General features: G+C 32.7%; 1 protein-coding gene across 2 annotated transcripts in view; it reads right to left on the reverse strand.

Moving 5' to 3' along the window:
- The window catches only part of AGPS (alkylglycerone phosphate synthase), a 141590-nt gene that overhangs the window by 36602 nt on the left and 89330 nt on the right, over positions 1 to 15658 (reverse strand). For both annotated transcript variants that reach the window (XM_073807536.1, XM_019922853.2), the window contains exons 12-16: positions 14377 to 14428; positions 9955 to 10031; positions 7753 to 7865; positions 1874 to 1943; positions 962 to 1023 (exon numbers count right to left, since the gene is read on the reverse strand). In XM_073807536.1, coding sequence (XP_073663637.1) covers positions 962 to 1023; positions 1874 to 1943; positions 7753 to 7865; positions 9955 to 10031; positions 14377 to 14428 — 374 coding nt within the window. The remainder of the gene's footprint in view (positions 1 to 961; positions 1024 to 1873; positions 1944 to 7752; positions 7866 to 9954; positions 10032 to 14376; positions 14429 to 15658) is intronic.

Below are 15658 nucleotides of genomic sequence, written 5' to 3' on the forward strand. Positions count from 1 at the left end.
TGATAATTCTTTTTATTTATAAGATTTATTCCCCTTATTAAAATTTAGCATCAAAAACTGAATGCTGTGACTAACATATTGATACTATAAATTTGATTGCTATCAAATTGATGGACTATTATCATCAATACAGCAAAAGTCAAAACCCATAGTAGATGAGAAGACAGTGTAGAAAAGTAAAAAGTTTTCTGGGGGAGGAAAAAAAGAGGTTAGGGTAGAACAAAAATGTTAAGATAGGTAACATCTAACAGGTATATTCAGGGGGATTTGTTATATCCTATATACTTTATTATAGATTTAAAATAGTAAATTTTATAAAGAAAAAGTAAAATGTAAGGTATACTAGATTAAAAACGTGCTAACAACCTCAAGAATTTTTTATTAGTTAACTCACAAGTCTATCTTTAATATAACCACTTCACATTTCCTAATCATTTTTTATTATTAATTCCCTAACCAACATTTGTATGTATATATGTGTATAATTTAAAAACAGAAATTATACATAATTTCTTAAATTGGGTTTCTTTCAGAAATCACTTAAATTCAAGTTAAGATCTTGCTTAACAGTGTACATACAAATATCAAAAGCTAAATGAAATACTACAAAAGAAGGTTATATTTTGGGGGGACTTTTTAGAGAACATTTAAGCATATTAACCATTTAAGAATTTAAATCAAAGCTAAGTTAAACCACATAGTGACATTTAGTGTTCAGTAAAATTCTTTAAAATGTAAACTGCGGTAATAACTTCCTTCTATGGGACATGGACAAGTCTGTCTAAAATTTTAAAAATGGCTTGCAAATGTGACATTCTGATGAAGATATTAAGTTAAATAAAAGTGATTACCTTGTTTCAACGTTTCCTTACAAAACTTTAAAATTTTACATATTCACACACAATAAATTACTTCAGCAATTGTATAGCATATTTTAATAATATCAGGCATTTCATTTTACCTGTCCCAAGGAGCAGAAGTCTCAAAAGATTCCCCTAATACATAGTATTCCAAACCCAAATCCTGTTAAGACATATAAACAAAATTAAGAAATTACAACAGATGCAGAAGAGTCCATAATATTAGTAGTATTTCATGTTCATTATTAGTATTTCATGTTTCTAATTCAACCTCCTGGGCTCTTTACTATCTACCTCAAAAGAGCATGGGAAAGTGGCCCCAAGTGTGAGATATAATCTCCAGAAGGACAGAAACTTTGTCTTGTTTTCCTCTGTGCCCTTGGCACCAGGCAGAGTGTCTGACACACGGCAGGAACTCAAATATTTCTCTAATGAACGGAGTCTCTATCCAGAAACTGTCTAGGTACATGCAGAGAATACTAGCAGGACAGATTTTTAGTGGCGTAAACAGCAAATTAACCAATACCAAAAAGTGATCATCAGGATCAAAGGACCAGGGAGATAGGGAAGTTGGGGGAGGAGGGATTAGAGAAAGGAAAAGAAATCTTTTAAAATCAACTTTTCTTTAAAAATAAATTAGAAAATAGAGTGTCTGTCTTTGTAGTGACTAAATAGATAGACTATCTGGAACCACCTCACCTAGGAAAATATATTTTATAGCGTACAAGATATAATACTTATATGATAAGTAACTTATAATACTAAATTTTTTACCCAGAGTACAATTCTGTTTTAATATCAAAACTGGAAAGAGCAATTCATAAGCCACCACGAAAGTGTAAAGGTATGAAAGAAAATTTTATAAGGTAGAAAAATCCTGGACTCATATGAGTACAATGATATGCTAAATTACTGTAGGTTAAAATTTAAGAAAATAAAGAAAATAATTTTATTCACTTATAGAAAAAGTATTGTTTGCAACATAAACTGATAAAAGAAATGAGATAACTTACTCGAATGTATGCAATGACATAGGTCAGCAAATAACCTCTCTGTCCATTATCTTCTCCAGCTGCTAATCCACTGTAATTAAAGAATACACTGTCAGTATATTTCAAATGAACTATTAAAAATATATAAAACTAACCAAACTGATACAATACCTCAAGATAACTGCTTAACAGATTAACATATGTTACTTTACATCTCATTTTTATTTTAATCTCATTTATCATAAATGTATCAATGAGCTGTCAAGAGAATAGTCTTGGATAACAAAAATATTTTTAATATTCAGTTTGGTAATTAATTTTGTATCTACCAAACCAGTAAAACTGACTGATATGAACTCAACTACTTCTACTCATACTGTCAAAAGAACAGAGAATTAGCCACGAGAAACAAGCTTAAATAATCGTCACAAGCATAACAACATACTTAAAATACTCTTATTTTACTCATATTATATTTTTACCTGTATATTCATGTATTATAGTCTTATTCATATATAAAGATTTGCAATGACTGACTAGGATCTTCCAAACACCAAGAAGTTTTCTGAATACTTGAGCACATAGTATTTGGAGTATTAGACAAGGTGTTTACTTTATGGGATTTATGATTTAAAAGACAGACAAAACATACTTACACAGATACATTAAAATTTATGAAGCAACAGACAGGCAAGTACAAGAGCAACAGTATGAACACATCCATTTCAATTGGAAAGTAGCTTTGTACAGAAGCTGTATTTGGTGATCTAGTTAGAATCAACCCCATATAACATATATTTCAGTCCAAGTACTCTGCTTTGTTAAAGTCATTCTAATTTTAAAAGGCTATGAATAATTACTGATTTCCACTACCTTCAGTAGATAGTTTTTAATTTTGCTTTTTTCCATCATCAGGCAGAAATTAAATTTTAAGTAGTCTTAGTCAATTAAATAAAACTTATCCCAAATTCTCAAAGTACCCACTAAAAATCCCTCAATAAAAACAAATAAAAGGAAAAATATCTTTTCTTGTGGCTTTCTTGAGTCATGATTGATGGCTAATCTTTATGTCTCTCTTCTTAATACCCTAACTGCGCCTTCTTGGTCTCAGGATGCTAAGCCCTTAACCATGGTGTTGCTTAAGACTCAGGTTTTGAACCTCTGTGATTTAAGCCTCTTCTCATTTCTCTTATGAATTCAGTTAACACCTTTACAGTTAAATCCTTTCTTTCCCCGATGTTTTGTCTGAATTTGGCAGTAAGTAAGTAATACAATGTAGATGTACCCTTGTTCTACACAAATACTGTAAGGCAATTTTCAGCTAGGACATATGGGCTAAATCAGATTTCCTGACTTTGTATTATAGTTGGATATACACGAATTAGTGTCATCCAGAAGGAGTGGCAAAGACTTGATAGGAGCAGCTCTAGTCTAGAACTACATGGGGAAAGGGTATAATGAAATGAAAGGGGGCATTTGTTACTAGAATGTTAATGAGCAAAGAAAACAACTTAGGTCAAGCTGCTAAGATTGAAAAGTAAGAAGAAACAGAAGACAATTCTGGGTTAGATGTGTATGGATGTTACATTGAGGTAGGGAGCCAAATAAAGTTCCAAAACAAAAAGTAAACTAGTCAGAAAATTGCTGTGGCAGGTGCTTGGAGGAAAATAGATGAACCCAAACCTCAGGTAGATATGAATCTGAGTCAGACACTAACTCCAAGAGAGAAAAAACCCTACTGATCTAGGAAAGACACAGTTCATGCTAGGTCTACCGGCAGAAGGAAAGGAAAGGAGCATGAAGACTAGGAAAGGGTGCAAGAGACCATTGCTGGGAATCATACTCAGGTGCATTCTGAGTATGTACTTGGTGAGAAGTAACAGGTATGAACATTTAGTAGGCCTGTCTCTCCTATATCAGGCCTACTGATATAAGATATAGCATCCTGATATATCAGGATGAGAAAAAGTCCGACTCTGCAGTCCCAGGTCAAGCCATTTTTCTTTAGACCCTTTTCTAATATCTGGCCAAGGGGAAAAAAAAGATCTGTTCCACTTGGAATCTAGTGTGACAAACCACACAGAAATATGCATTTTCTTACTCAAAGCAGGAAGAAACTGGATGTCCATTCTAAATTCATAAACCCTCCAAAAGAATAAAAGTCATTCTGGGTTCGCTTTTCTGAATCACAGGTTTCCCTGCAAATTTAGCTTCTTGGAACCTCTCTTTTTTTAGCTTTCAGAACTATCTAGTCTTCCAGCCAAAATTACTTTAAGATACAATATGTAAACAATAGTAGGGTTTAGAAATTAAATGCTTCTAACTTGCCACTTTTGCAGCCACTCCAAAAAACTATACTTAAATTCAACTGCCTTATGTTAAAGTAGCAACATCCATCCCCTACTTCCTTAAAATATCAATTAACAAGGTTCTTAAACTTAAAGCTGTTACATGAGGAAGGACTGGGAAGACTACTGAAAGAGGAATGAGAGATAATCTTGTTATATAAAAGAACCATCTGGTGAACCTAATCACACTCATGTTGAATTACATTAAACAATTTAAGCACTTTAAAATTAATACTTTAAATATAACCCTTTAAAAATAACAATAGCATATTACCTTAAGTTCTATGGTAAATGTCAATGCATCTGTCATGATTGGTGACAGGTAATGTTTACTCCGCTTAGCTCTTAGAGAAGTTAAAGTACATTACTAGCAACCACAGATAAACAACCAAAGTATGATTATTCAACATTTGGCTATTATATTCTATTGGATCATATGTGTTCAAAGGTATTTAACAGTGTTTGCGTGCATGTGGAAGGCAAAAAGGAAAAATGGCTAAGATAACTCACAAAAATGTTCTCAACTGTTGGGAGTACTTCATTAAAAACAATCAATTTAAAGCCAATGAGGTGGGCTTCCCTGGTGGTGCAGCGGTTAAGAATCCGCCTGCCAATGCAGAGAACACGGGTTCGAGCCCTGGTCCAGGAAGATCCTACATGCCGTGGAGCAACTAAGCCCATGCGCCACAACTACTGAGTCTGTGCTCTAGAGCCCGCGAGCCACAGCTACTGAAGCCCCTGCGCCTAGAGCCCATGCTCCACAACAAGAGAAGCCACCGCAATGAGAAGGCTGCGCACCGCAACAAAGAGTAGCCCCCGCTCGCCGCAACTAGAGAAAGCCCATGCACAGCAACAAAGACCCAACGCAGCCAATAAATAAATAATAAATTCTAAAATAAATAAATAAAGCCAGTGAGGTGGTGGAAACAGGATAAAACAAAAGAACAGAAAATAAAGAATAGATTGACAATGCCCTAATTCAAAATAAAATACATGAGCTAAACTAACTTATGAAAACTTTATTAGAAAGAAACTTAGTGATGCTTTCCTCCAGCTAGTTATGCAGGAGAAATGATTGAGGAATGAGGGTTGGCAGGGTAGCATCTTATGAAAAATATCCTTGAATCTTTCAGTGGTTAGAACAAAGAACTAGTGCCTAGAGAGAACTGGGGGAAAACCGGGACTACTGCTGGAAAACCACGCGAAGATATACTTCCAAGTATCAAAAAATCAAAAGAGCCCTAAGTCACCTGCCTGGTGATAGCCTAGGGTTGTTCAACACAGATTTTTGCATCTAAAAGAAGGGTGCCAGATGAAAGTATATTAAGAAATTAATTATAAACATAACTAAGAAGTAGCAAATAATAATAGCAAAAAAAATGAAACTCCAATCAGGGTCTAAGTTTTTAATGCTTTACCCTTGCTGACATACCTCATTTAATATAACCTATTTTTAATGGATGAATTTGATACAAGTTTGTTGTTTAGTTTAAGCAAATTGCTGGAATTAAATCAATAGTTCTGGGGCCTCGTTATCAGTATCCAAAGAGATCTGGATTCACCTTAAGAAAGATTCACTATTATTTCAAGTTGTAAATGGCTGGTGTTACATGAGAAAAACAAAACTGGCATTACATGAAAAGCCAGTTCTTGATAGTTGGTGGCTCAAATTAAATAAAACTGACAACATGGTCCCAATAAATACCTAAAGATTAAAATATACCGTTTCAAGGGTGGCACAGTAATTAGGCATAAATAAAGTAGCATAAAAGATGTCAGGGAAAAATAAAGTATTCAGTTTCATAAATCCTTTCAATAAATATTTAATCAAGCATCTAGTATATAGCAGGCATCAATGGTGAGGCCCCAAAAGAGACAGATCATGCCCTATAAAAAGTATGTGTGCGTTAGGACAAAAAGGTCTTTTGTCATCATCCTATCCCAGTCTAACAGGAAATGCGGCACCTTATTAACTAGTAATGATTTGCTGGCTACTCTGAATTGGAACTATAACTATAGATCCCACAAAGTGCAATCTCTGAGTGTGTGTATGTGTGTGTGTATTGGAGGTGGGGGTGGGGAGTAGTGAGATGAAATTAAGCAAATTTAACCTTACATACAGTGATTAAAATATTATAGCATCCATTTCCCTACAAATGACTCTGGAAATTTTTTAAATCCCAAATAAACATTTAAATATATAATGAAATAACTTTAAAAGCTTCAGTCTCTAATATTTAAGGCTAAGTAGATACAAAAGATTTAATTTAGATGTAAAAGGTTTTCATTTAAAACTCCTTTAGTGTTTGTTTCTCACTAGTATGATGGGTTTAAAAAGTTTTTAAAACAAATTATATATGTACTCCACATAACTTAGAAACTAAAAAATATGTACATGAACATTTCAAAAAATTTCAGAGATAACCTGATTTCCAACCCATCTGCTCATTAAATGAAACCTTACAGCACTCTTAACTAATTTAGCTAAAACATCAATAATTCCCAAAAAGGTACTGTGGAGAAGAAAAAGTGAAAGATTACTGAATTTCACCTTTTACTAAAAAAATTATAATTCCACTTGCCAATTTCAGAATAGGGTAAAAATAAAACTGAGAGATTATTTTTCAATGTTCAAAAACAGTACAAAGGTAAAGTAAAAATTAGGCCCAAGATTATCTTTTTCTAAGAATACTGCACTTTAATACTAAGTTCAGAAAATCCTAAAAACAAAGGGCTGAACATTATATATGAGGAAAACACATAAAAGTGGCGCATTCTAAGACATATGGCTCCAAATTAAGCGTTCATTTGTTCTCATAAAGAACAGCAAGAAAGGGGAAAAAAAGAAATAAAAGTAAATATTTACAAAGAACTCAGATTAAGGATAATGTATGTGTATGATATATTTTAAGCTCTGAAATTAAAAAAAAAAAAAAGACTGGTATCCAGAAAACTGTTTATTATGTACTTAAAAAGGAAAGGAAAAACATGTAGTCCTGATAAATGGCGCTTTCACTATAGTTCTCATCGATCAATCTTATAATCCATCAAGTGGACAGACAGAAACCACCCAATCATTATTCAGTTGGTTACAGATGTGAAATGTTTTCAGTTTCTTTATACCAGCACAAAACAGTAAGTGACAGGAAGTGGAGTATAGATAATTTATCAAATACTTTTGATTAAACACAATTTCCTTTTAAAAACATACTTATAGCATGTTTTATACATATACTATTACCACTAAATAGCAACATGACTATGAATTTTTTTCTATTTCACTTAGCACAACAAATAGAAAATAATATAAAATTACCATTAATGAAAAAATACAATAAGAAGATTCACTATGTCACGTATACGATTAGACAAGTAAGAGCAACATACCAGTCTAGCCTTCTACAAACTTTAGAAGTAAACCAACATATTATTTCAAGTTGACTACCATATATTAACATAAATTTAATACTGAAAAGTGTACATTAACAACTGCTTGGAGATATCAGAATTTTAGCTTAACTTTCTCTTGGCATTATGAACTGAAAGCCATACCCAAATTTTGAAGCAATGTCATACACTTGTTTTTCATGTTGAAGAACCTTCTCACGGTCCCCCTCAAACAGTAATGTAGCGACACTTAGCTGATTTGGATCAAATCCTTTAAACTACAAAAGAATATTATTATTACAGATAAGTCTTAGTCTACAAAATAGTAAATCAAAATACATTTTGCTCTTTTTTTCTTCTGATCTGAGCTCAAACATACCAGCTCTTCAAAATCTGAGCTTTGGGACTTTATGTGTCAATCAAAAAGAATGCTTAATGTACCTATTTAGGTCATCACAATAGAACAGCACTCAGGAAAAACACTTCATTTTAAAGTATGCCAAGGTATCAATTATAGTGACATATTGGTATGGAAATACAACAAATTAACTTGTAAGAATTATAACTGTACCAAAGAATCAAATAAAACTACCAAAATGATAGAACATAATAAAGTAGCAGGATGTTGGGGGGGAGTGAAAACCAGCAGCACCCTTACATACATACCACCAATAACTTCTTATTAAGTAATATTTTCAAAGGAGACCTTATGTATAAAACAATATAAAACATCTAAGAATAATCTTAAAAGGAAATACATAACTTCATTAGGAAAACATGTCTAAAAAAAAGATGAGAGAAACGTATGTTCCCAAATGCATAAACTAAGTATTATAAATCGGTCGACTTTTGCCCAAGTTAATATGATAGTTTATTCCAATTTTAATAAAAACCTCAATGAGCTTCCTAAAATGATGAGTTTCTAAAAATTTTCCAGGATACTGAACAGGTAGATAATGGTGATAACAAGGAAAATTCTGAAAAAATAAGAGGGAGAACTAGATCTACAGCAATTAAATCCATTTAATTTTTCAAGAACAAAAGCTCTTTTCAAGAACAAAAGCTATTACATAAAAATGTCTTTTTCTTATATAAGTATATGAGAAGATGTCTTAGACATGGCAAATCAATATAAGAAAAGCAAGGGGCTTCCCTGTTGGCGCAGTGGTTGAGAGTCCGCCTGCCGATGCAGGGGACCTGGGTTCGTGCCCCAGTCTGGGAATCTGGGAAGATCCCACATGCTGCGGAGCAGCTGGGCCCGTGAGCCGTGGCCGCTGAGCCTGCGCATCTGGAGCCTGTGCTCCGCAACGGGAGAGGCCACAACAGTGAGAGGCCCGCGTACAGCAAAAAGAAACAAAAAACAAAAAACAAAAATGAAAAGCAAGGACAGGTTAGTTAAAGGTGCTGTCACAACTAGTTAGCAATCAGTAGAGCAAGAGGTGAAGATTAACTTAGTTTTTTATCTCACATCATAAAATTGAAATAAAGTCAAACAGTAATAAAGACAAAAAGTTTTAAAATTCCTTTTTAACAAATAAGTGAGAGAGAGAAGAAAATGGTCCTAATCATAGTTCTGGAGGAAGATAGGCTTTTCTAAGCTTAAAAGTAATTAAATAATCAAAGGAAAGATATAAAAATCAGAAACTTTTACACCGAAAGAAAAAGAAAGAAAAGAAAGAAACCTTATTAAAAAGGAGTCAACTGACTGGAAAAATTATTTACAACATTTATGAAAAAGGCATCTAATAATTTCATTTTTCAAAAGGCACACAGCAAGGCATTAAACCATTCCCCCCGCACCCCCCAAAAAGAACAAACAGAAGTTGTTTGACGTTGCTACCCCTAGCAAAATAACCACATTCAACTAATTCACAAAAAATCACATCTAGGAAATACAGGGAAATGGTCAGTCTCATTAGAGTTTCAAGAAATTTCAACTAAAATAAAATACTATTTCCCCCCTGGATTTACTAAATTTAAAACAAAACAAAAAATCCCATATGTAATAGCAAGGATGCAATCCAAAAATGGCACATATGCATTGTCATGTGTCAAAAGTTTTAAAAAAACGAATACTTTTATTCCACTTCTAGATATCTACTATGAAGGAAAAAATTCAAACTATAAAAAATGTTATATGCTAAAACTGTTCAATGAAGTGTTATTTTTAGGAACTTCAAATCCGGGAAAGCTTTTATATTTTCTGAAATTGAATGCATAATTGATTTACTTGATTAAATATTTACTCCAACATAAAAAAAAAACAATTATTAAATGTACACAGCAACGTGGAAGAACATAGGTGTGTGTGAGGAAGAGAAGTCAGAAAACAAAATTAATATCCTAAGCAATAAAAAAAATTCTTACCTTTGTAATATAAAACTTTTTTAATCCATCCAAAAATGATGTAAAAATAGAGGAAACCTGAGGTTTGAGAGCATGACCTAAGAAGAAAAAAAGTTCATATTTTAAGTTAATAGCAAACTAATTTATCTATGTTTTTCATAAGAGCAAGAGGCTACTTTAATTTAGTATCCTAAAAGAAAGTGAACATTTCCATGACTTTAGTTTTTAAAATCTCCTATGTTACACATATAACATTTTGGTATTAAGATCTACATCTTTTAAAAAGTCACAAACAACTTTTTGTTTACCAAACTCCTTCTTGGGTTTTTTTTTAAACTCAAATTACTATATGTAATTACTACTACACACAGTTTAGGTTATCTTTCAATGGTACAGTTTATACATAGTAAAATCACTTCATTAATTTTTTTTTTTTTACTTCATTAATTTTTATTTCATTAGGAACACCCAATGGTGGCTAGTTCTACTTTTATTTTTTTTAATTATGCAGAAACCATTCAGAACTATAACCAAATATGGAGTCAATGCCAAGTTTAAGATTGTTTCTTAATTAATTCTTAATTCATCCAGAATTGTTGGCATAAAACTAGTAATTGCTTCCTTAATTATACCCAGAGAGTTAAAATTGCCAAAAAAACATAAATGGTGTCTCAGAGTCTGTTAAATTAACATCGTTGCCTGCGGATTAAGCTTAATTGAGTAAAAGTCTTTTACTGTTTTCTCATTGTTTTCAGAGTAGCAACTTCTTAACTCCCATGACTATAACATTTAAGAGTCAAGCATCTGGCCTAGTACTGTGAGCCCAATTCAGAAAAATTTGGCACACCATTTATATAGAATTTTTATAAAGACTTTTAAAGCCTCTAGTAAATCTAAAATTATCTCCAAATAAAACATTTATTTTTAAAAAAGGCTTTAAGGTTTTGGGATTTTGTTTATTTTTAAAGTGTAGATCCCTTCTTTTAAAATAGGTGCAAACTAGCTTTTTAGAAGGAAAAAAGAGGGGGTTGAGAGAGAGATTTCTGGAGGAAAAATCACTTGCAGTCTTTTTTTCCATTCATCTGTTTTTTTAAAGTGAGAATCTGAATCTGTAATATTTATTACATTCTTACAGATTATAATAAGAAACTATATTACATAAAAGACCAAGTAACCAAATAAATCTTAACCAGAAGCTAAGTTAGGTAACCATGCTATAACCAAACAAAGCAAAAAACAAACAAACAAAAAATAAAGAGCAGATGACATAGACATGAACCTAGCAATCTTTTTGAGATCCTGGATCACAAGAGGTTTGTTTGGGATTTTTTTTTTTCTTTCATGGTAACCTGTCAGAAATGTTCTCTAGCATAACCAGTGTTTTTAAAAGTTACCATTTCTAGCATGTATAAAGTTAAAGGTAACACATCATCAAAATATTCACTCGCTGTCCCAAATGGAATTCAGCCTACTTTAACAGCAACTGGAAACAAATATATAAACATAAATGTGTGAGTGTGTGTATCTGATCCTCATAAAAGACTTCTGGTCCACATATTTTTACACAATGTATGAAGATTCCAAATATTACTACTCCAATATGGAATAATCCTTAAGGGTGTATGTTCATCTTATCACACTGAAATTTAAATGCACAACTTCTATTAACACTATTGTGAGTTAGTCACATATATCCCTAATACTGAGTGACGTGATACCCTGATGGAATATGCTTCAAGCATAATTATTGCAAAAGTGATACTAACTTTTAAGTGGGTCAGGTATTAGTATTAATTAAGAGGATATTATTATCTTTTACTTATTCTTAAATTAATGTTGCCTACCGAACTAATTACATTCTAAACATATTCCAGCTATTGTGTTTTATTTTATATAGAAAACAAAGGAACTAGTTCCTAAATTTACTAGCTAGACAGTTTGATTAGCGAATTTTGTTATTGTTACAGTGTTAATTAAATAATTTTAAAGAATTCCATAAATCCTTATGTTTCAAGGAAGTGCTCCAAAGCACTGGAAAAAGTTGGGTTTTGGGGTCAGACAGATTTGGGTTCAACCCCAGCTCCACATATAACTTGTGGACTTTGGCCAAAGTATTTAGCCTTTGAATTGTTTATAAATTGGAAATACAACCTTGAGGGATGGTTGTGTGCTACTGATAATGTGCTTAGCACTACCCTATATGCTATTCAAGATTTGTTTACCCTCTTTTGCTAATTTGATTATTAAGTCAATTAACATGTAAGTGTCTGTTATGTGACAGGTGCAGGACACATAAAAATGAATAAGAAACATCTCCCAAATTTGACAAACATTAGTTCACAGGGAAAATATGTAGATCGTTTCAATGTACTCAATGATATATATCATTTCAATATACTGAAAATGTATCATTTCAATATAATATATTGAGTTGTGTCAAGGAGAGGGGTGATAATAAAAGTATTAACAACTAATAATAAGGCTTGTGCTTTGTTAACAACCAATACGGTACAAACATTGACCAATCAGCCATACAGTTGGTACAAGGTCCCAGACACCCGTTGCTGTGCTAAGAGTTATTTAGTTGGTTGATCATGAAGTCATGGCAGGATATGTAGGTGGGAAAGCTTCAATGAATACTGAGAAATCAAAAAGGTTACAGACTGCCAAGAAGCATGATCAGATCTGTACTGCTAAAGGATCACTCTGGTGGCCAAGTAAAGGGCAGGAGAGGAGACACACTAAAGACTAGTGAGAGTAGAACCAACATTAGAGCATGTTCCTAGGTACAGTAATGAGAATGTGGAACAGGGATGACAGATAACCAAAAGGATCTTTCTTTGAACCTACGTTTAAATTGTTATAGATCCCAGTTATAAATAAAATCTGGCCATATCATAATTAGTTTTACATAGGTGTCTATGTCCAACATAGTTTACTATCATTATAGCATATAAATGGATAACACAGTCTTATTAATCAGATAGATACATGGCTCTCTTCAAACCTAGATCTCTGAATGCAGGCCAAAATACAAAGGAGTCTTGATTTTCATTTGATTTAACTATTTCATCATTTATAGGACACATTTATCTTAAACTTTTATCAGTAGTATAGTATTTTGAAAGTAATTTACTTAAAGAAATAAAAGCTGTGACTTAGAAGAATCTAATTTTAAAACGAACCCTTGATATGTTATGATATGTTATGTTATCAACCTGAGTTCCTTAGTTCAATTTCTATATAATTATGATAATCATTCTTCCCTAAATTAAAATCTAAGCTACTCATACACCAAAGAAAAGCCTGCCTAACTTGGCCTTTAGTATTTATTATTGAGCAATCATTCTGGGACTATTTTGAGGGTACTTAATGTCTATAAACTTAAATTCCAAACTAAATTTCAGCATATGGAAAAATTCAGAAGCAATAAAACTAGAATTGATAAGATGATAAATCGTGTCAGAAAGTTTAATACTTTAAGCAAAATAGGAAGAAAAAGAAACATGGTTAACTGTTACTGAATTCTCCACCTGAATATTCCATGGTCAACTTAAACACAACCCATTTGTAATGTCTTTTCCCCAAAATCATCTCTTCTTCTAGACTGTTATTCAATCCACCAGTCAATCAATCAGACATCAGGAGTTGCCCTAAACTCTTCCCTTTATTTAACCTTCCACATCCAGTTGACAAACTGTTCTTTGGAATATCTATTCTTTACTCTCTATCTCCACTGCTGCTGCCTTGAACAAAGCCCCCAGTATTTTTAACCATTTCAACTCCTCCTTCATGCTTGCACCATCCTAATCCATCCTGCATAATGCTAGCAGAATGAGCTTTCTTTCTATAAAGCTGATTTATTGTATTCCCTCTACAAAGATATCCCTCTTCTGACAAGATAAAACCCAAATCTATCCTGCAAAGCCCTAGTCCACCCATCCAGCTTTATCCCTTGTAACCACTTTCACCCTACAGTCTATTTGAGCCACACAGAACTATCTGAAGAAGTTCAAACACACCATTAAGGTTTTACAATTTCATATTTTTTGCCGATAAGCGAACAAAAATTTGGTAGGAAAGAAGAGACTGTCTCAGGCAAACTTCTATTCACCTTTTAAGATTTTGTCTAAGCATCACTCCTTCAAGAAGCCTTTCCCCACGCTCTGCCTCAATCTCAAGCAAAATCAAGTAGGATCAACCCCTCCTTCATCTGCACCAGGGTATCCAGTGCAGTCTTCTTTCACATCACCTCTAACACTCCTGCACTCATGCATTTATACAACTGTCTGTCCTCATTAGACTGAGAACTTCCTGAAGGACAGGAGCTATGACATTTATCTTTCTATCTCTGTACTCAGTACTCTTCCTGGCACATAACTGGTGTTTCATAAGTTTTTGTGGCTTAGTGAGCAGATTTTTAAAGTACCATTTCTTACTTACCAAACTGAAATTGCTGGTTGTCCATGAGGCGAATAGATGCAGGAGCACATCTCTGTTTTAAAAAGATTAAAAAAATGTGATACAAATTTAATACAGTAAAGAAGCTAGAGAGGTAGAAAATGAATGTCATCTTTCTGTATTTGAGATTAAGAGCTTAGTTCCTAAGGACACATACAGGAAAAAAAATGTTAACTTTTTATATAGTTTTATGACAACAAATAAAACATCAGTGGCTTCTATAAAGTATTTGGAGAGGAGAAATCTATGTACATAATATATATATACATACACATGTTGCCAGATCTTTAATTTATCTGCAGCAAGATCTGCTTAATGCCTAGCAAAGACCTGTGGAAATACCTAAAGGAAATATTAGGCCTCAAAGTAGATTATTTTAAAACAAAGTAGAAAACTTATAAACTAAAATCAATGCCTAGAGCATTATGCCACTGATGAACTATAATGGGTCACTGCGCTCTTATACTCTTTTAAAATGAGGAAGATGGTGGTGGCATTTTTGTGGGCCAAACACTTTAAAAATTTAACTGAGATGTCTTCATAGATAAGGACTTGTTCTTTCTTTTCATTCCTTCTCATAATCCATTTTAAATAGAAAAACTATCAGACAATGTGCAGAATTCTAAGATCTTTCAAGGTTACTTGTATGAAAACAGCAACAAAACTTGAAGCATAACATTATGTATCTAAAACATCTAAAACTGCACCTGTGTTATATTTATCTAGGCACACACTAAAAGCTGCAAGGAAAGAAAAATGAAGAAAGCAAATATTCAAATTAACTTTGTGATGCTACAACACTACCATACAAACGCTAGCAAGGTTTAAGTTAGCTACAGTTTTTCCAAAGAATTTAAGTGAGATTTACCCTAAATGGGATTTTTATATTCTATACAACTTTTTAACATGGTTAAACTTCCACCAAGAAGCGGCTTTCAGACCACAAAATTTTGACTGTCATAAACTTTTTAAACATTTATCTTCTGAATAACATTTATCAATAAAATCTTTATCAACACAATGTTGAGATTTATGAAAATAGAATCACTCAAAAGGACAAAACTTATAAATATATACCTTAACTGTGTGTTATAACATTTTTGCTATTATGTGCTTTTTTTAATTGAACAAATACTTAATTTTATAAAACCACTCATAATACATACTTTATTTTACCCAAGAAAATGACTGGTTAGATTCTTATTTTGAACACTGTATAATTTATTTCCTCATCTTTGATACTAAAGGTGAGATAATACAATCT

Source organism: Tursiops truncatus, chromosome 7, assembly GCF_011762595.2.
Source record: "Tursiops truncatus isolate mTurTru1 chromosome 7, mTurTru1.mat.Y, whole genome shotgun sequence".
In the NCBI taxonomy this organism is placed as follows: Eukaryota; Metazoa; Chordata; class Mammalia; order Artiodactyla; family Delphinidae; genus Tursiops; species Tursiops truncatus.